We start from the raw sequence: 22,648 nt of genomic DNA on the forward strand, positions 1-22,648 counted from the left end.
GGTGGAGAGACGAGAGGGACGAGGAAGAAGAGGAGGAGAGGCAATAAAGGAAACAGTAGAAGGAGGGTAAGGCAGCTGCTTGAGTGGTACAGCTTCCACACACACTCCTATAGACTATACACACTCCCATAGTCTGCACACACTCACACACACACACACACACACACACACACACACACACACACACACACACGTGTTATGGTCTGCTAGTGGCATTTTACTGTGAGTAGGGTTGGAAAGCGACCGGTAATTTACAAAAGTCAGAGGAATCTAGGTAATTAACAGAATATTTATGACAATCTAATCTAACTTTGGTAATTTATACTTGAACATTCTGGTAGTTTATTGGTAAACGTATAAAGTTTCCAGTAATATACACTCCCTTTAACTGTAAATCACCTGTTGGCTCTCCTCAAATCAAATACGATGACAATTACTCAGCCCTCTTATGGGAAAAATTGCATCTTAGTGAACTGGAGAGCTAAAATGTCAGTTTTGATTTAAGTACTCAGTGTATGTGTGTGTTCTCTCTACGTGACTCTTACCGGACAGTGCGGCCTCTGTGGTGGGTGTAGGTGTTGGCGTGGAGGTCACAGCAGTGTCTGCCTGACTCCTCTGCTCTGAATCTGGGGAGGAGGTGAGGGCGCATGAGGGAAGCACCGAGCCTTCCATGGATGAGGAGGTTGACGGAGGATGTGCTGTAACCGTTGACGATGACCCTGAGGAGGAGGTGGACTTGGAGAGGGGTACAGGTACAGGGTTGACGGCGGAGGCCTCCATTTCCACAGAGCCCTCTAGGGCTCTGGCTGCTTGTGGAGGGGGTATTGTAGGGAGTGTTGGGATGGTGGGGGCCCCCTCTATGCGAGGAAGAGTGCCTGGAGGAGATTCAGGAAATATGTGTTGTAATTCTTTTTCTGAAGCATGTCTTTTTATAAAGTTCTAATCTGTTGTATTGAATTGTATTTTTTGCCTTTCATAAACAAAACACTGGTGAAGCCCAAATAAATAAATAAGGTCTAATCATAGATCTGTTGCAAAGGGCCAACCACTACCCTGTCCCAGTGTCTCACCTGTAGGGCGTGTCTGAGGGCGCGTGGTCCCCCGGCTGCCCTGGGCCTCGCTGGCCTCCTCAAACCAGCGGGACAACATGTCCGACATCCTCTGCATCAGCGACACGTTGGGACTCTGCTCTCCTGGGGGGGTGAGAGGTCAGAAACTGAGTTAGCATGAATGACACGACTGGCTGTCCTTTCTCAGCACAACATTCCATTGAAAACCCACAAAGTTACTGTTGCCCGCTTTACCATCTGTCTAGGGCAGGAGTCACCAACAGGTCGATTGCGAGCTACCAGTAGCTCACAGCCCACCTATGAGAAGCTCGCAAAACAATTCTGAAAGTACATGCAATTTTCCACGCATTCCACCGCAAACTGTCATAAACAGTATAGGGATGAGGTTGGTAGATTGGGTGGGCTATTTACTGATGGACCATGTACAGCTGCAGCGATCGGTTAGCTGTTCAGAGAGTTGATGTTTAAAGTTGGTGAGGCAAATAAAAGTCTCCAACTTAAGCGATTTTTGCAATTCGTTCCAGTCACTGGCAGCAGAAAACTGTAAGGAAAGGCGGCCAAATGAGGTGTTGGCTTTGGGGATGATCAGTGAGATATACCTGCTGGAACGTGTGCTACGGGTGAGTGTTGTTATCGTGACCAGTGAACTGAGATAAGGCGGAGCTATACCTAGCATAGACTTATAGATGACCTGGAGCCAGTGGGTCTGGCGACGAATATGTAGCGAGGGCAAGTTGGTCAGGATAATGTCTATGAGGGTTCCCATGTTTACGGATTTAGGGTTGTACCTGGTGGGTTCCTTGATGATTTGTGTGAGATTGAGGGTTTCTAGCTTAGATTTAAGGACTGCCGGGGTGTTAAGCATATCCCAGTTTAGGTCACCTAACAGAACGAACGCTGAAGCTAGGTGGTTGGCGATCAATTCACAAATGGTGTCCAGTGCACAGCTGGGAGCGGAGGGGGGTCGATAGCAAGCTGCAACAGTGAGAGACTTATTTCTGGAGAGGTTAGCCAATAATGTTAGTTAGGGAGCCAATAAACCTACTGAAGCCTTTCATGTTTGAAATGATAGTTTTTATTTTATTTATTCAACCTTTAACTAGGCGAGCTGATCATTGCCCCAGATCAAATAGTTCTCGTAGCAGTAACAACACAGATATGCCGCCTGAAACACCTCAGCTAGTGGATCGTCGTATGCAAACACAAACTAGTGTGAGTGGGGATGCTGCCAGATAATGTCTAGAGTATGAGTGTGTGTCATGTAAGAGATGGTGGTCGCTACAGCACAAAATCCCAGCGGATGGTGGCTGTATTACATCCAGTCAGAGGTTCCTGTCAGTCTGTCTGGATGGTGATGTATTACATCCAGAGGTTCCTGTCAGTCTGTCTGGATGGTGATGTATTACATCCAGTCAGAGGTTCCTGTCAGTCGGTCTGGATGGTGATGTATTACATCCAGAGGTTCCTGTCAGTCTGTCTGGATGGTGATGTATTTATTGGACGTGTCACTAATCGTTATGAAGGACTTCCTGGTAGAAGAGGTTACTTGACCAGTCAGCAGCCGATATGCCAGTTAAATAATTGGTGTAATTCTGCTTGATTATAAATTGTTTAAGGTTAACATCAGTAGTGGGTAGGAGCTCAATATATACAATCAGCATCCTTTAACGATGTTTATCTCCAACACTGTTTGGCGCGTTGGTAACACATTTACCTTTAGAATAGACGACCGGAGTTCAAATCGCAGACAGCATCATGATTCATGAAAACTCATTCTAACCAATAATGGAGCGTGCTCATTATAAATACATTGTGATTTGGTATCAGACTAACTTGTCTTATGATTTTGTTTGCAGAGCATACAGGCTGGCAGTTTATCGCCAGTTCACCCTATGGGCACAAGGGAGAACTGGACGAGGTGTACAGCGTCTCATCCCTGCGTGTCGTTTCTTCCATAACAGGCTGACTACACCTCTTGCGTCACGCGTGCAAGCATTGCAAAATACATTTCTAAATCTATATTATTCAATTATTGCGCGCGCTCCAACGAGCGTCTGCGTTGCCAAGGGCTAAAAAAGAAATCAGTTCTATTTCTGACGCAGATCGCACTGCAAGTCCTGCCTCTCCCATCTCCTTATTGGTTTATAGAAACAGGTACCCATGTGCAATCTCATTAGTTAAACCCACGTGGGTGACTGAAAGACGAACGAGGCCAGTGGCGGTAATGCACCTAATTTATGATAGTTGCCCATCGCAATATAAAGTTAAGAGAAGAAAAAGCCTGGAAGGAGGCTTGATGACTAGAAACGATTCGGTTGACCGTTTTATGTGTGGATTAATTGGTGGAGTAGAGGACCTTGTGCATTTCAGGTAAAATAACTCAATGTTTATATCCCAGGACAAATTAGCTAGCAACAGCAAGCTAGCTAAATAGAACAAATTAGCTAGCAAGTGCAAGCTAGCTAGCTGAATTGCCATAAATATTTAATGCTTTTCGACCTGTCCCCCAAATTAATATAATTGGTTCAGAGTTTGTTTTGATATTTTAATCTGCACGTCGTGATCACGTTTAGTGTGGGGGGACAAAATACATTTATGCATGATGGAGCACGCGAGCAGCCGGTTTGGGTTCCATGTAAGGAGCACATAGCCAGAAGCAAAGGCATTGAATAATGGTTTTATTTTACCATTATTTAACTAGGCAAGTCAGTTAAGAACAAATTCTTATTTACAATGCCTGCCTACCCCAGCCAAACCCTAAACCGGACAACACTGGGCCAATTGTGCGCTGCCCTATGGGACTCCAAATCACGGCCTGTTGTGATACTGCCTGGAATCAAACCAGGGTCTGTAGTGACGCCTCTAGCACTGAGATGCAGTGCCTTTGACCACAGCGTAAATCTAGCCTGGCCTAAGACATAGACCTAATTTTTGCACATTATGTAAAAATAGTATTAGTTAGCTTGTCCACTATAACAACAGGTTCAAGCGTAACCAGATAAACTTGCTTTGAAGATAAAACCTACTTTCAGTGCACACTAATCCCGTGTCCCTGTCGCTAGAGTAGTGACTTCAACTAGCTTAGTCTGCCATTTATTGGAAAGGAATGGTATCTACACTGGGCAGCTAGTTGGCTGAGTCAAAGTAGACTTTAATAATATATGCCATTTAGCAGACGCCTTTATCCAAAGCGAACTGGGTACATAGTAGTGAAAACAGATCATAGAAAAGAGATCATAGAAAAGGATTACAATTTTGATATCATGGATGGTCAGTCCTTGCTTTTGAGTGTTTACATTTCTCCAGCCCCATCCCTCAGCTTTTTACCGAAAGAGAAGCAGGGAGACTTTGTTCTTACTGCTAATTGCCACTTTAAGAAGTTAAAATGCTGATTAAATACACACCCAAATATGTTACAGATACTATAAAAATGTCCCATGACTCAGACATCCAGCACAGCAAACAATCAAATGTATTTACAAAAGCCCCTTTTAAAACATCAAAACAATTACCACAGTGGTTATAGAGGGTGCAACAGTTCAACGACTCAGAGCAAATGTCAGTTGGCTTTTCATAGCTAAGCATTCAGAGGTTGAGAGAGAGTCGAAACAGCAGGACCGGGACAAGGTAGCACATCCAATTAAATTGTTATTTATTTATTCAAAATCAGTGGAAAAACAATTCCACTCAGATTCCCTTTATGGATGGGTGTATCTTTGAATTCGCTGTTGAAAGGCCTGCTCCTTCTCCATTTTCGGAACACCAGTTCGCTCCCCCAATGTGATCGATAGTATATCTCGGCTCACACTGTGATTCTGAGCTCTCAGGTTCATACAGCTAGTTATTGTCTTCACTGATCTCACTCTCCGTCAGCTCCATCTGTGGCATTTAGGGGCAGGACTCGGCTGTATACTGATGGTCGTGAGTGCAATTTAGCTGGGCACCGAGCTCTTTAGTGATGGTCCCGTGGACCTCTTCTCCACCACAGCACAGGAACACTCTGGCACCTAGGGGTCAGTTTTGTATGCTGTACTAACGGTTCTTTCCTGTTGATAGAAAACAATTAAGGCATCTATTAGGCTATAGTTATATTCAAGAATCACTGCATAAACTAGCATTTGCATGTACCTCCTCTATTTCCTCCAGGATGAAAACATTTGCAAATAGTCTGGGTAGCCATTTGCTAGCTACCTGTCTTGTATATTGTCAACACACACACAGCAAATACAGGGACATGTATTTTTTTCCCAGCAAACATTAGCTATGTCAACTTCAGTCTAGCTAAATGAGGTGGAGTTAACAAAAAATTACAAAATCAAATCCGTCAACAAAATGTATTACAGTACTTGACTATCTGAGGTGGAAGCTACCTACAGTAACTAACGTTATCAGCGGTACACTGATAAACTGTGTTCCAATTTTAGTTGCAGTTTAACGTTAGTTGCTTGCAAATGATATTTGCCGTGAAGGTGTTACACAAAACACTTGAGACGCAATTAACATTAGCTAGTTATCTTCAACTAGAGTTGCAACAAAGTTGTCTAGTGACGTCTAACGCTAGCCTAGTCAACAACAGACATGCCTGGTTAACGTTACCTCTGGCTCCATTGCATTGCCTCCTCCGTTCAGTCGCTTTTGCTTGACTCCAAAGTCAGCGATGGTGATGATGGTCGGCCGGTAACCCCTACACCATAACCCTCCATTTCAAATGGAGGCGCAAGCAGAGGGCTTCAACGTAGGCTTATGACTCCTTTCCATTCGGAAACTCCCGGTTGCCGCATCGAAAGTGCCCTTCATCGCGAAGTCTGCCTCCGCTAAGTGCTGTCTGCAGGTCCTGCTAGCTCGAGCTGGGACGTCCTTCCTCTTCCGGACATGGAGCCACTTCTTCAAAAGTTGTGTCCTTGGGCAGCCGATGGTAGTTTACCGGGGAACATTTTTTGGGAGCCAATTCATACAGCCTGGCGCTATACAGTTCATGTTTGAATAACTACTTGTTGATGCCATCTTCGTTGTCCGCACCTAACACGCTCTTCGAGTCACACTCCACGTACATACATGTTGTATTAGAAACAGAGTTGTTTTTATGTTAAATGCACATGTTTAGTATTAGTGGATTGACTACATCTCTTTGCTTAGATTTACTTCCTAAAGCGTTTCCATTCCCCATTTTAGGCATTGACATGGACTCAGAACATCCAATTTCGTTGTTTTTCTATGAACAATTGTAAATTTGAGTGTGAAAAGCAAAATAAATCTAAAACCAGGAAAAATAAAACAATTATTTTTTACAATTTGGAAGGAAAAAAAGTTATTTAAGGACCCCCTTAGTTGTTTATTAACCATTAGTTTATCAGGTATATTGACAGAAAACATTGCACTACTTTCTCTTGTACACTAAGGAGCCAGGGAAGAGGAGAAGAATGTGCTTAGTAGCTGGCAGCTGTTCATTCTTTTAAAGTAGCCCTCATGCTAGAAAAATGTTGGAGACTCCTGGTCTAGAGAATCCTTGTGTCACACCCCTGACAGTATGAACAGTGCTGCCTGGGCCAGATTGAGTTAATGATATCAGGCTATTGCTTGCCATATAGGTCCCTCAATAGCCAACAGCGGACTACCAATCCACTGCATCATCCAGACATTATAACTGCTGACCTGGTGGGGAAAAATTCCCCTTCTCCTTATTCTACAATATCCTAACATCGATAAAGGTCTGTGATAGCAAGAGGCAGCTTCATCATAGTCTCAACTGGGCCCGGTATAAGCTGTGCGTCAGTGAGAGCTAAAGCTAACGAGATCCCTGTGGACAGAGATAGGCCCCGTTAGCAATGAGAGGCAGTGGCAGGGCTCTGTGGGAGAGATTAGAGCTGGAGGCGATGGAAAAGACTTAGAGAGTTATCCGGGTGTGTGTGTATATGTTAGATCCCTCACTTCCAAGGCAGTTATAGTCAATTAACTAATCACTGATCATAATCTTGATGTGATTGGCCTGACTGAAACATGGCATAAGCCTGATGAATTTACTGTGTTAAATGAGGCCTCACCTCCTGGTTACAATATCCGTTACAATATCCCCCGTGCATCCCGGGTGTTGCTAACATTTAAGATAGCAAATTTCAATTTCCCCCCCAAAATTATAATACTGTCTTTTGAGCTTCTAGTCATGAAATCTATGCTATCACTTTTTATAGCTAATGTTTACAGGCCTCCTGGGCCATATACAGCGTTCCTCACTGAGTTCCCTGTATTCCTATATCGGACCTTGTAGTCATAGCAGATAATAATCTAAATTTTGGTGATTTTAATATTCACATGGAAAAGTCCACAGACCCACTCCAAAAGGCTTTCGGAGCCATCATCGACTCAGTGGGGTTTTTTCCAACATGTCTCCGGAACTACTCACTGCTACAGTCATACTCTGGACCTAGTTTTGTCCCATGGAATAAATGTTGTGGATCTTAGTGTTTTTCCTCATAATCCTGGACTTTCGGACCAGCATTTTATTACGTTTGCAATCGCAACAAATAATCTGCTCAGACACCAACCAAGGATCATCAAAAGTCGTGCTATAAATTCTCAGACAACCGAAAGATTCCTTTATGCCCTTCCAGACTCCCTCTGCCTACACAAGGACGTCAGAGGACAAAAATCAGTTAACCACCTAACTGAGGAACTCAATTTAACATTGCGCAATACCCTAGATGCAGTCGCACCCCTAAAAACATTTGTCATAAGAAACTAGCTCCCTGGTATACAGAAAATACCCGAGCTCTGAAGCCAGCTTCCAGAAAATTGGAACGGAAATGGCGCCACACCAAACTGGAAGTCTTCTTGGAAGTCTAGCTTGGAAAGACAGTATCGTGCAGTATCGAAGAGCCCTTATTGCTGCTTGATCATCCTATTTTTCCAACTTAATTGAGGAAAATAAGAACAATCCAACATTTATTTTTGATACTGTCGCAAAGCTAACTAAAAATAACCATTCCCCAAGAGAGGATGGCTTTCACTTCAGCAGTAATAAATTCATGAACTTCTTTGAGGAAAAGATCATGCTCATTAGAAAGAAAATTACGGACTCCTCTTTAAATCTGCATATTCCTCCAGGGCTCAGTTGTCCTGAGTCTGCACAACTCTGCCAGAACCTAGAATCAAGGGAGACCCTTAAGTGTTTTAGTACTATATCTCTTGACACAATGATGAAAATAATCATGGCCTCTACACCTTCAAGCTGCATACTGAACCCTATTCCAACTAAACTACTGAAAGAGCTGCGTCCTGTGTTTGCCCATCCTATGTTGAACATAATAAATGGCTCTCCATCCACCGGATGTGTACCAAACTAACTAAAACTGGCAGTAATAAAACCTCTTTTGAAAATGCCAAACCTTGACCCAGAAAATATAAAAAACTATTGGCCTATATCGAATCTCCCATTCCTCTCAAAAAAAATTGAAAAAGCTGTTGCGCAGCAACTCACTGCCTTCCTGAAGACAAACAATGTATAAGAAATGCTTCAGTCTGGTTTTAGACCCCATCATAGCACTGAGACTGCACATGTGAAGGTGGTAAATGACCTGGTATAAATGTACGCTACGGTCACAAGACGCAGGCTTCCTACTTGTCCCTAGAATTTAGAGCTCAATTTTTATGGAATAGTCTGCCTACCCATGTGAGAGACGCAGACTCGGTCTCAACCTTTAAGTCTTTATTGAAGACTCATCTCTTCAGTAGGTCCTATGATTGAGTGTAGTCTGGCCCAGGAGTGTGAAGGTGAACGGAAAGGCACTGGAGCAACGAGCCGCCCTTGCTGTCTCTGCCTGGCCGGTTCCCCTCTCTCCACTGGGATTCTCTGCCTCAAACCCTATTACAGGGGCTGAGTCACTGGTTTACTGGTGCTCTTCCATGCCGTCCCTAGGAGGGGTAAGTCACTTGAGTGAGTTGAGTCACTGACGTGGTCTTCCTGTCTGGGTTGGCGCACCCCCTTGGGTTGTGCCGTGGCAGAGATCTTTGAGGGCTATACTCGGCCTTGTCTCAGGATGGTAAGTTGGTGGTTGAAGATATCCCTCTAGTGGTGTTGGGGCTGTGCTTTGGCAAAGTGGGCGGGGTTATATCCTGCCTGTTTGGCCCTGTCCGGGGGTATCATCGGATGAGGCCATAGTGTCTCCTGACCCCTCCTGTCTCAGCCTCCAGTATTAATGCTGCAATAGTTTGTGTCGGGGGGCTAGGGTCAGTCTGTTATATCTGGAGTATTTCTCCTGTCTTATCCGGTGTCCTGTGTGAATTTAAGTATTACATTTACATTTAAGTCAAGTATGCTCGCTCTTATTCTCTCTTTCTTTCTCGGAAGAAATGAGCCCTAAGACCATGCTTCAGGACTACCTGGCATGATGACTCCTTGCTGTCCCCAGTCCACCTGGCTATGCTGCTGCTCCAGTTTCAACTGTTCTGCCTGCGGCTATGGAACCCTGACCTGTTCACCAGACGTGCTACCTGACCCAGTCCTGCTGTTTTCAACTCCTAGAGACAGCAGGAGCGGTAGAGATACTCTCAATGATCGGCTATGAAAAGCCAACTGACATTTACTCCTGAGGTGCTGACTTGCTGCACCCTCGACAACTACTGTGATTATTATTATTTGACCATGCTGGTCATTTATGAACATCTTGGCCATGTTCTGTTATAATCTCCACGCGGCACAGCCAGAAGAGGACTGACCACCCCTCATAGCCTGGTTCCTCTCTAGGTTCCTCTCTAGGTTTCTTCCTAGGTTTTGGCCTTTCTAAGGAGTTTTTCCTAGCCACCGTGCTTCTACACCTGCATTGCTTGCTGTTTAGGGTTTTAGGCTGAGTTTCTGTACAGCACTTTGAGATAACAGCTGATCTAATAAGGGCTATATAAATAAATTTGATTTGATATATAGGTGTGTGTGAATAAGACAAAGCATGAGTGTGAGAGAGAGTTATTGTTTTTTTTTTACCAATAAAGCCTAATGGAATTGAAATTTGGAAGGAGAGGGAGAGACAGGAGGCAATACAGAAGAAAGGAAATAAGAGAGAAAATGTATGTGCCTGTGTGTGTGTGTGTGTGTGTGTGTGTGTGTGTGTGTGTGTGTGTGTGTGTGTGTGTGTGTGTGTGTGTGTGTGTGAGATTCTGTGTACTCTTACCGTCCCGCTCTCGCTCGCTCTCAGGACGAGCTCGCGGACCGGTGTCAGACCAGTCACCTCGTAAACGAAGACGCTTCACTGGGGGTTGCCGCAGCTGTGGACACACACACAAAACATAAAAAAAACAGGCTGTCAAGTCTAAGCACAGTTAAAAATAGCATGCAAAACATGGCACAGTCCCTGTCCTATTTAGTACCCCCCCACACACTCCTCTCTCTGCACTACAGTCCCTGTTACTGTCCTATTTAGTACACACACACACCCCTCTCTGCACTACACACTTTCCTCTGGACATCTCCAACACACAGGACAACAGGCTTAGAGCCAGGGAACTGGTCACCCAACACAGGTGCCTCTGCTCCTCCACTGGGCACAGAACGAGACGGGGACAGCCAGCTTCAGTGGAGAAAGAGAGATTTAGAACGTGGAAGAGAATGAGAACAACTTCCACTGAGACCAGAGACAGAGAATGACAACTGCATAGAGAGAGAGACAGAGGTGGGGCAGCTAAGGAGAGAGAAAACAAGAAAGGTGAGATGAGAGGGCTGAAGGGGGGAGAAAGCGAACCCGAGCTCAAGTAGGGTCGCAGGAGTAACAAGATGATGGGTAAAGGAGGAAGAGAAAGGGGTGATAGCGATGGAGGGCCCAGAAGAGAGAGAGAGAAAGAGGAGAGGCAAACTCCTTGGCAGGCCCTACAGTCCCCGTCCTGGTCTATTTTGGTGGGGTGGTTGACGGAATTTTGCCCGCGCCAGGCACTGTATTTGGAAAGGCATGTGGGAGCAGAGCTGGGTGAAACCAGACACAGCTGAACACACTATCCGACCGTGATCCAGCACATTTCTTACACCCCCCCCCCCCCCCCCCACACACCTTCCTCTCTGCTGGCATTTAGTGTGCCCCCCCCCCCCCTCTCCCTTTGCCCTCACCCCCCTTCTCTCAATTAAATTGAATTATCCTGCTCAAACTTTCTTCCTCCTTCTCTTCCTCGCTCCTCCCCCTGACCTCTCAGGGTCATTGGGTCATCTCAGTGCACCACCAGCAGCCACCACACAACACATTAACAGGAGATGCCCTGAGAGCACTTCCACCACACAACACATTAACAGGAGATGCCCTGAGAGCACTTCCACCACATTAACAGGAGATGCCTTGAGAGCACTTCCACCACATTAACAGGAGATGCCCTGAGAGCACTTCCACCACATTAACAGGAGATGCCCTGAGAGCACTTCCACCACACAACACATTAACAGGAGATGCCCTGAGAGCACTTCCACCACATTAACAGGAGATGCCTTGAGAGCACTTCCACCACATTAACAGGAGATGCCTTGAGAGCACTTCCACCACATTAACAGGAGATGCCCTGAGAGCACTTCCACCACACAACACATTAACAGGAGATGCCCTGAGAGCACTTTAGTTGTGAGAGCTGCTCCACACAAAGCCAGCTCTGTCTGTTTACAATCAACATCCCATTGGCTTGAGAGTGCAGGAGTAGCTTACATTAGAGACCTGCAGTATGTCTGACTAGCCATGTGTTTGTTTCTGCTCCTAGCAAAGTCCCATATGGACAACAAACATGGTACCGTGATAAAATCCCACAATCACTCATGTAATGGACAATTAATGTTTTTAATACAGATTAATTCCAATGAAGACTAAATAGCTCACTTAAGCCAAATTAAGTCGGTTAAGAGGGCCTCTCATGGATACAACATGCGCAGTTTGAGCTCACAGAGATATAATTTGAGCTACTCCAGGAAGTGAAGTTGCAGGATAGATCAGTGCTGCCCCTTCTCATTGAGGAACTAATTTGAAGGCCGACCGGAATATTGCAGGCTGCCACTATCAACTAAATGATCCTTATAACTTATTGTGTGCGATAAATCGGTTAAAATACATACATCTGGTGTATTAGAAGCAATTATTAGTACCATGATTGTCTTCAAAACATTGTTTCATTTACGCCAAGATTGACCACGAAGACCTCCATTCACTATAATGGGGAGGTCCTGTTTTTTGCAAAAAATGCCTGAGTACCGCGGTTGGCCTTGAACTTCCGTGGCTTCAATGAGAGGGGGCAGTCATTCTCGCCTGGTATACACAGACTTTCACAGAGGGGCATACACAGTGCACACACACACGTATCCTAGCCTGACTGCGTGTGCAATAGTCTTTTCCCTGTGCTCCCCTGAGGCCTGTTCTCACTGCAGCACCGTGTGGATCTCTGTGTGGCTCTGTGACCAGCACTCACCCTGCCTGCCTGCCGTTTCATTGTACCGCATCACAGATGGTACCCAACAGTAACAGACTCAACCAGCTATACTCACCCCCGACACTGCAAGTATGCACAATGACAAGGATAATTTATGATATGCACACAACAGTGTGGTTATACAAGATAAATATTTTGTTTATGGAGAACTGTCCAAACCAAATTCCTCAATTCCGTTTGCATAGAGAAGTATACACCTCATATTTAGCTCAAATCACAATGGCGGCGCCTCCGCCGCCCTCTCACCTCCTCCCTCCTCTCCTCGGACGGACCCTTCAGCTCTCGGGCCTGGTCATTATTGGGGTCAAACAGGTAGACGTAGTCTGAAGAGTAGCTGACCAGTACCTCCTGTCCGTCCCCGCTGTAGCAGAGCGAAGTCACACGACACGACTTGTTGGACAGGTGTGCCGGAACGAAGCGCACACACATGCCCGTCGTTCCACGGCCCATGTAGTTCCCTGGGGGGGGGGGGGAGTTTAGTGAGACAGTCAAAGGCAAGCAATGGGGAATGACATAGGGCAGAGTTGAGTGAGTAGTAGTAGTAAGTCATTAATAGCGTAACTCAAAATTCACTTGTTTGATCAAGTTGGCTCCAGACTCTGATCCAAGGTCAGTTGTGCATTTCTCTTTCCGAAGGGTTAAGGCTTTGGTAGGACGAATTGATCCTGGAATGTGTTTCTAAACACTTTAACTATAATGTGGATGCTACCATGATTACGGATAGCCCTGAATGAATCGTCAATAGTGATGAGTGAGAAAGTTCGAGACGCACAAAAATCATACCCCCATGACATGCTAACCTCTCAACATTACAATAACAGGGGAGGTTAGCATTTCTGTGGGGGATGATAATTATGAGTCTAAGTTTCTCACTCATCATTATTGACGCTACATTCAGGACTATCTATAATCATGGTAGCATCCACAATATATGTAGAAGCGTTTGAAAACATATTCTATTTTTATTTACAATAAAAGTGACTCCAAAATGACATTATATTATTTACCATTAATTTCTATTGGGCAACCCCTTTGTTCCCCTAAAACGTAGGGACTATGTACAAGATTTCTAAACGTTCACCCGATATGGATGAAAATACCCTCAAATGAAAGCACGTTAACCTCATAGTCATTGTATAATTTCAAATCCAAAGTGCTGGAGTACAGAGCCAAAACAACAACAAAAACATGTGGCAGTGTCCCAATACTTATAGAGCTCACTGTATCTACTGATCGAAATTCAGACAACAAAGACAGACAGACAGACCGGGAGAGCTACATGAGAGGACAGAGATGGTTGTTACCCGTAGCCCTGGTGCCCAGCATGCGTCTGTCATAGATGCGTACGGAGCTGTCGGAGCAGCCCACCGCCAGGTAATAGGGCACCAGCGGACTGATGGAGATAGACGTCGCCGCCCGCCGACAGTTGATCAGGATGTCCTGGTGAGAGGAAGAGACAGTAAACAACAACACCACCACCACCACCACCACCACGGGATAAAAATCAGGAAAACTGGAAAAGGGTGTGATATGATATGATTTAAAAACAATATAAAATAAGCAGAATTATTTTTATTTAACCTTTATTTAACTAGGCAAGTCAGTTAAGAACAAATTCTTATTTACAATGACGGCCTACCCCGGCCAAACCCTAAACCGAATGACGCTGGGCCAATTGTATTGTGCGCCGCCCTACAGGACTCCCAATCACGGACGGTTGTGATACAGAATATGCCGACATTAAAACACAGGTCAAATAATAGATCAAAAGTCAGAGAAAAGTCTTGATTGTTGTTCTTTGTTTGATGGTTTTATGTTCAAAATCAATACAAAATTTAGATTTAGAAAAAGAAACAGATTTTTTTTCCTCCTTCCTTACATCTTTGCAGTCCTCTTTAGTACAGCTGGTCTTTGTGCGCAGGTCAAACCAGCGCACGGTGCCGTCCTCCCCACACGACAGGAACGTATAGGGGTCGTTGGGTACTGTCATAATCTAAAAGGAGAACAGGAGGAGGAGAGTGCAGCAAGAGGTGAAGGGAAAGAGGGAGGTGGCAGAGGACAGGAGAAGGAAATTAAAAAGGGAGGGAGAAGGTGAAAAAGGAAAATGCGAAGAATTTTTGTTTACATTTGGGTAGCTCCCTAAACCTGTTTTCAAATCAGCCACACACAAAAAAACGAGTTCCAACATCCTCGTACAAACAAGTTGAGAAACTCTTGTGTACAGTACCTCGTAGGCTGTTCCGTAGTGGCAGGTGAACTGGCACTGCCTGTTGATGTCGGGGCTCTTCTCTGTGTGGGTGTAGTAGATGATACCATCCCCAGAGCACGAGATGATCTGCTGGTCACTGGTCTGAGGCATGAACTTAGCACTGAAGATGTTCGCCCGGTGACCCGACCGTATGGTTGCCTTAACCTGAGGAGAGTTCCAGAGAGTAGTGTGTGTAGCGAGTTGCATTGGTGTGTATGTATGTGTTCGGTTCTATAGGTGCGTCTCCCTCTCTTGGTATCCTCTTCATCTTCCTTGAAGACTCCTGGGATGAGTTGCTCCCTCTTCTGACTAAAAGGGAAACCTTGGTTCTACTCTCCCATGCTTCGTCAAATTACGTCAACTCAAAATCATCAAAAAACATTCTGGTCAGTTGAACTGTGTCCAACTTTTTTTACCAGGTAAGTTGACAGAGCATATTCTCATTTACGGCAACGACCTGGGGAATAGTTACAGGGGATTGGAGATCAATGAGCCAATTAGAAGCTGGGGATGATGAGGTGGCCGTGATGGTATGAGGGCCAGATTAGGAATTTAGCCAAGACACCAGGGTTAACACCACTACTCTTACGATGTGCCATGGGATCTTTACTGACCACAGAGAGTCAGGAGACCTGTTTAACGTCCCACCCGAAAGACTGCACCCTACACAGGGCAATGTCCCCAATCACTCCCCTGAAATAGTGTCCTGCTGGCCCTCCAGCACCACTTACAGCAGCATCTGGTCTTCCATCATGGACCAACCCTTCTTAGCTTCAGAAGCAAGCCAGCAGTGGAATGCAGGGTGGTGCTGCTGACTGAGATGCTTATCAAAAGTAAATTATTGGACAAGATTGTAAAATAGAAGAGGGTATACATGATGCATAGCCGGGAACTGAAAAAAATCCTACGAGAATCCAAAGCACCCAATTGACCAAGGTCATGTTCCACATCAACACAAGAGAACGAGAGGTTGGATCAGAAATTGTTCATTTTCAGAATCTCTCAACAGTCAATTTCTTTGACTGTTGATTAAGCTGATGGGAGGTTTATAGACGTCTACTCACTGTCAGTTTTTTTCTCTGTCCGTCTTTATCGGCGATAAAGATCTTTCAGTAGGTAAGTTCTCCTCCATATAATGAGCACTATCTACACATCCAATCCATTATAATTTCACCCCAGGTAGACCATGCAACTGTGTAATAAAAACAGGATGTTGGTGATGTAAGGTCATATGTTTGAATGAATAATCTGTTTTCTGTTTTGTGTTTCCAACCTAACCTGAACACTTTTCTTCATCTATTTTTTTTTTTAACCTGCACTGTTTTATTATCACATCTTTTTAAACAAAAATCATCTTTTTAAACTAAAATCTGACTAACACCTTACCTTTCTGTTGTATGGGTTTGTGATGACCAGGTTGGTATCGTCCGACCCTGACAAGATGTACTCCCCGGTATCGTTCCAGGATATAGTATTGACCTGATTGGGACAAAATACAGTGTGAGTTCACGCTTGGCCTCAGCACATAATAATAATAATACTGAAAACAGCTTTTTGTCTACAACTGTGGAATTCCTAACCCAATCTAAGGTATAACATCAAAGCGTCATCGTCCCTCGGTCAAATAGAAATCAGGTGAAAGTTCACCAAATGAGAAACAAACTATTCTGAACAAAAACATAAAACGCAACATTTAAAGTGTTGGTCCCATGTTTCATGAGGTGAAATAAAAGATACCAGAAATTTTCCATATGCACAAAAAGCTTCTTTCTTGCAGAGTTTTGCACAAATTCGTTTATATCCCTGTTAGTGAGCATTTCTCCTTTGCCAAGATAATCCACCCACCTGACAGGTGTGGCATATCAAGAAGCTGATTAAACAGCTTGATCATGGGGACAAAAGGCCACTTTAAAATGTGAAGTTTTGTCAAACAACACAATGCCACCGATGTCTCAAGTTGAGGGAGTGTACAATTGGCATGCTGACTGCAGGAATGTCCCCCAGAGCTGTTGCCAGTGAATTCAATGTTAATTTCTCTACCATAAGCCACCTCCAACTTTGTTTTAGCGAATTTGGCAGTACGTCCAAACTTTCCTCACAAACGCAGACGCCGTGTAACCACGCCAGCCCAGGACCTCCACATCCGGCTTCTTCACCTGCGGGATCATCTGAGACCAGCCACGCGGACAGCTGATGAAACTGTGGGTTTGCACTACCAAATAATTTCTCCACAAACTGTCAGACCTTCTCAGGGAAGCTCATCTGCGTGCTCGTCGTCCTCAACAGGGTCTTGACATGACTGCAGTTTGGCGTCGTAACCAACATCAGTGGGAAAATGCTCACCTTTGATGGCCACAGCCACATTGGAAAAGTGTGCTCGTCACAGATGAATCCCGGTTTCAACTGTACCGGGCAGATGGCAGATGTGGGCGAGCGGTTTGCTGATATCAACGTTGTGAACAGAGTGCCTCAAGGTGGCAGTGCGGTTATGGTGTGGGCAAGCAAAAGCTATGGATAATGAACACAATTGCATTTTAAAATCGATGGCAATTTGAATGCACAGAGATACTGTGACGAGATCCTGAGGCCCATTGTCGTGCCATTCATCCACCGCCATCACCTCATGTTACAGCATGATAATGCACAGCCCCATGTCGCAAGGAAGCCTGCATACTGACCAGACATGTCACCCATTGAGCCTGTTTGGGATGCTCTGGATCGACAACATGTTCCAGTTCCCGCCAATATCCAGCAAATTCGCACAAGCATTGAAGAGGTGTAGGAAAACATTCCACAGGCCACAATCAACAGCCTGATCAGCTCTATGTGAAGGAGATGTGACGTGCTGCATGAGGCAAATGGTAGTCACAACAGATAGTGACTGGTTTTCTGATCCACGCCCCTACTTTTTTGAAGGTATCTGTGACCAGTCATGTGCAATCCATACATTAGGGTCTAGTGAATTGATTTCAATTGACTGATTTCCCTATATGAACCGTAACTCAGAAAAATCTTTGAAATTGTTGCATGTTGAGTTTATATTTTTGTTTAGTGTATAATGGAACATTCTATATCTGCAACACAGAGCACACATTTCGTGCCTTCTCTAGGCACCGTGTCTTCGCGACCATAGATCAATAATTCATTAAGTTCTCCAGCAGAGTTTAATACACTCTCCTCCCTCTATTTCTAGGGTGAGTCCCATCAGTGTGCAACAAGGTTGGTCACACAATCCCTCTTCATTGCCAAACCCAACTGGACCCCTCCTCCCCCTCCACACCATTCCCAAATAGTCTTTCTGGGTGATTTAATCTCCATTTCATCCCCGGTCATTATTTACTGTCCTTCCCTCGTCGAGCAGCTTTAAAAAACACTGTAAACGTTATTGCATTTTTCACAGAACGGCTGTCATTTCAAAGAAACTGCTCGCGACACTTTCTGAGAAAATACACAAGCTTAATAAGAGTGGTCTGTTACATGCTAAAAGAACACACGTGCTGTAATTAGAGCTATGCTGGATGGTTAATATTAGAAATAGACAGACACAAAAGGGGAGGTCACTAAATGTGGGGCATGATGTCATGCATGCATTGGAAACAGACAAATTATAGGTTACTGATAAAAAAACCTGTCGCGTTAATATCATTGGTAGTATCATATTTTTATCTTGCATATTCAATATCTTCAGGGCTAACATTGTGGTAAGTAGGGGGTTGTTGCTAACATGAAACTGAGGAAATCATTATCATCACTATGACCACAACCACCATCTTTTCTGTTCAAGCAGACTGTAGCTTGACCCGAATACTGACCTATCCCATCACCTGCAGCACTCATTCAGCCCGTTGTGTTGTATACTGATCCTACTTGATAGCACTCTGTAGGAATACTGTGTGTCTGTGTCTAGGTCAGAGACCTTATGCCACCCAGACCACTCAGTGAGCCCCTGGCTGACCAGGTCCCCCACCCCCAGCCTCAACTCAACCTGACACAACCTGGCCCTTCAGAGTCAGACTAGCCTTATTCTGAATAAGTCTGAAACCAAACTCTACAGTAGCTTTTTCCCTTAGCCCCAAGCCTCTGGACTTGTGATGCAGATCTATAGAGAGTGGATAGAAGTGCGCAGAAAGATGTCACAAGCTTCCCCTAAATCCAGGTCTGAATATGCCTACAGCAAGGAGGAGGAACAAGGGGAAAGGGGCTGTTTAAGAACTGGGTATTTTAGTCAAGTGTAATAACAGCCTAAATGACAATACATGATGTATTATGCTACTACTTTGATCCAGTACTGTACAGTAATGTTATCTACAGAGTAGATCAAGCCTACATGTAATCTCTTCCAACATCTCCTGCAATAGAGGTCATGCTGGGATTTGGGGAACTAAAAAGTGATGGCCACCAGCATTAACGCAACATCATGTCACTCGTAATAGCCTAATAGGCGTTGTGAGTCAGAATGGCACCAGTAAGACATGTTGGAGGGCAATTCTTCCTCGATCACTTCATGTTGATGGAAGACAGGGGTTGACAACTCAAGTGGCTTCAGGTATCCAAGATGAGACAGACAGATCCTCACGGAGACAGAGAGTGGATGGTGATTCAGTAAGTGGATAGACATAAAAAATGGCTTTCTTACGTCTCCTTTGCATCCTTCGTATGCACTGATAAGGACTTGGTAGGTGGGAGCGATGACAAACTCTTCCAAGCTACTGGTCTGAGAAAATACGCAATTTGACAGAACTCGCTCGGACGATTATCTGAATGTAGCAGGGAATGTGGCAGGAAGTTGTACGAGGGGATTCCATACAGAAGAAGATATTTTTTTTGTACTATACAGAAGTTGTCAATCCTTTATCGTTTCTCTTTATTTTCCTCCAACCAACTGAACAGACAGGACGAGAAGGACAGAATCCTTGACCCAAACCAGCATCAGGCAGTTTAAAGTTGTTGTGCAGTGGTAGAAGGAGTGACTGGCAGGGTGTAACAGTGTGACAGGGCGTGTGACTGGCCGTATGGCTGCCTCAGGTTTCACAGAGTATGAGCAGTCTGGCCAGAGCTCAACACTCACACTGAGCTCTGCTTTCTGTCTGTCTGACACAGGGTTTCACACACTGACCGACAGAGTGGGGAAGGGGACGTGCTCTAAAGATGCAAGGAGGGACAGTTATGGGCACAGAGTACACCACAGCCACACACGGTGGGTAACGCATACTCACACAGCCATCGTGAACATTGAGTGTCGCTTCGAGTTTCAGCCGCTGGACAAATTCTCTTCTCCCTATGCAGAAACAGAAGAAACACCTTATTAGCAAGTCACAATTGTTACCACGATATGTTACTTTCATACATCATTGGACTACTTCAGTCAGCATTCAAATCTTATTGATGAAATTCAAGTCAACAACAAGGGCATCATCAACTAGGGTAAATTACATAGAAATGTCCAAACATACCATGGAGTTCCTATTAAATTGATAGAGGGGTTGTCATTAACCCTCAAAGTTCAGTAAGGAGGCGAAAATGGCAGCCATCTTGGTAAGGGAGAAATGCAAAACCAGTCTAATTGTAATGAATGGCAGTAGAGGCATATCTGATGCATTTCCTGTTTTTACTTATGCAGGAAACAAAGTAGGGCATGTGATTTATCAGCAATTTTTGTAATGGAACTATAGTCAACCTAAAATATTGTCATATAATACAGTTTATACAGGTTTTATATCAATACTGTATAAATAGCCTGTAAAATATATGTAAACGGACCATAAATGACTCAAATTGTGTTTTCTTGTAAAGCTGTGAGTGCTATTATATGATACAATATCATTACTTGTTGCATTTACAACTTGTCTTAGTCCTATAAACTGATTTGAGCCAGTGTATGGCTGTGGAATGTTGCCAGTTAATTTGAAAAATATATGGAATCATTATCTAAAACTGGCTGCCTAGCTAGCGAACACACAGTGCAGATAAGATATTGTGTAAAACAATGAATGTGAAGAATTTATCACAACATTGGCAGGCAAACCATGGTTGGCAAACTCCCTGACCAACATGGCTGACCTTTGGACCATCATAAAGGAAGGTTAATTTCCATTCTAGTATTCTGATTCCTAATTATATGGGCAATTCCCTAGAGCAGAAGTTTTGGAACCATTTATAAGGGTGTATTTTGTTTTGCAATAGTTTGTTTTCCTGCCTCTGCTCTTGGTATTTAAAGAGGGAGTAGGGAAATAAATAAAACGTTACGTTAGAATCATTGTAGTCAATCTTTCCATAGCTTATAACGTATTACTCATCTTGAGGAAGCATCCCTCGCATCCGCTGTCACCGTCACAGGGATATGGGATCAAATGAGCAGGCTGCCTACTCTGACTATCCTGTCGTCAAATAGACTGTCATTAAAAAAGGTTTGGCAGTTGGCTATTTTATGAGTAAACTTGCTCCCAAACCTACAATGTATTAGGCTAGGCTAGATCCAGGTTCAAAAATACATCACCTTACCTAAAAAAGTATTAAACTTGCTTTAGAACTGTACGAAGAAAAAAAAAAACATTGTGAGAGAATTCATGCCATTTGACCCTGTCAGGTAAAGAGATGACAGTCTAGAATCTAATAAGCATTCCAGGTATACTGAATGAATGTAAAGGGCATGGAAAGGAAGTCCTTAGTTCCATCATCCACTATGACAGACTACTGTGCATTGAAAGTACAAGGCCATTGTCAAAAGGCAAAGTAGACAGTCATTAACACTATGGCCTGCCTCTGTAACCTAGTATGCCTCAGTGCCGGTCCTGAAATGCCAATGGTAACGAAATTATGCTGAATGCCAAACAAAAAAAACATGGATTTCATTTTTTTTTAAACCATACAACTCTATGCACAATGATTATTTGGAACAATTTACACAGCATAAAAATAAAATATATAAAGAAATTACTGGAAAAACTGTGCAGATGCAAAGTTTGGTAACAGAATTACGGTAAAATCTCCCTCATTATTTTACCAAACGTTGTATCTGCACAGTTCTTCCTGTAAATATGTTTTTATAAATAGTCTGTGGAAATTGTTCAAAGTAGTCCTAGTGCATATAGTTGTATCGTTTGTTACACTTTGAAATCAATGGTTTTTGTTTGGTATACATTTTCAAGTGAAAAATCTGGAGTCTCAACCTAATTCCGTTATCATGGAATTGCCCTCATATAAACAATGACACTACGTGTATGGGACCGTCTGGGCAGATTAAATTGGACTGTCCCATTCAATAAGAGAGAGACAGGGGTAAATAAATAGGTAAGATGATACATAAATTAACAAACAAAACAAGCCAATGCTCTGTAATCGTATTGAAGTCTGAGCTCCAAGTTAGTAAGTGCATTCAAGGCACAATATCAGCTTTTGTTCTACAGCTAGGTTCTAGTGCATTGCTGTTCAAATCAAAACAAAGTGCCTGACTATATCAATATTCCAGGTTGCCATACACACCCACACCCCTCTGCCATATTCTTTTCACAGCCAATCCATTTTGAGAGTGTTGAGGAATAGATTCAATCAACCGAGCTCTTCCCAGGTCAGTGATGTCCTCAAAACCAAGCCTGAAAACTTGCCATTCGACTGTAAAACTTTCTGGAAGTAACAGCTTCGGCTGCAGCAAAATAAAGCTTTTTCAACATTGAAGAAGTGGAATATTGAAGACTTGAGAATACGGCTCAAAACAGCTATTCAACAAAATAGGCAGAGATGTCTCCATTGTATCTATATTCCCTCCTTTGTCTTTCAACCTTCCGATATTTAAAGTCAAACATCCAAAAAGAGCAAGACAACAGACCAAAATGTCACTTCCCCCTCATTCATTTGCTGATAGGCCTTGGTCATGAGAAAGTGACATGAAGAT

At 43.9% G+C, this 22,648-nt stretch overlaps 1 protein-coding gene across 3 annotated transcripts in view; it reads right to left on the reverse strand.

The window, feature by feature from the left end:
- The window catches only part of LOC129820697 (DDB1- and CUL4-associated factor 6-like), a 68,905-nt gene that overhangs the window by 31,499 nt on the left and 14,758 nt on the right, over nucleotides 1-22,648 (reverse strand). For all 3 annotated transcript variants that reach the window (XR_008754228.1, XM_055877562.1, XM_055877560.1), the window contains exons 2-10: nucleotides 19,974-20,035; nucleotides 16,144-16,236; nucleotides 14,737-14,922; nucleotides 14,389-14,502; nucleotides 13,814-13,949; nucleotides 12,756-12,967; nucleotides 10,232-10,325; nucleotides 1,071-1,193; nucleotides 546-875 (exon numbers count right to left, since the gene is read on the reverse strand). Coding sequence is in view for 2 of the 3 variants with exons in the window: in XM_055877562.1 (XP_055733537.1) it covers nucleotides 546-875; nucleotides 1,071-1,193; nucleotides 10,232-10,325; nucleotides 12,756-12,967; nucleotides 13,814-13,949; nucleotides 14,389-14,502; nucleotides 14,737-14,922; nucleotides 16,144-16,236; nucleotides 19,974-20,035 (1,350 nt within the window). In the remaining variant the exon portion in view is untranslated. The remainder of the gene's footprint in view (nucleotides 1-545; nucleotides 876-1,070; nucleotides 1,194-10,231; nucleotides 10,326-12,755; nucleotides 12,968-13,813; nucleotides 13,950-14,388; nucleotides 14,503-14,736; nucleotides 14,923-16,143; nucleotides 16,237-19,973; nucleotides 20,036-22,648) is intronic.

Source organism: Salvelinus fontinalis, chromosome 23 (assembly GCF_029448725.1).
Source record: "Salvelinus fontinalis isolate EN_2023a chromosome 23, ASM2944872v1, whole genome shotgun sequence".
Classification (NCBI taxonomy): domain Eukaryota; kingdom Metazoa; phylum Chordata; class Actinopteri; order Salmoniformes; family Salmonidae; genus Salvelinus; species Salvelinus fontinalis.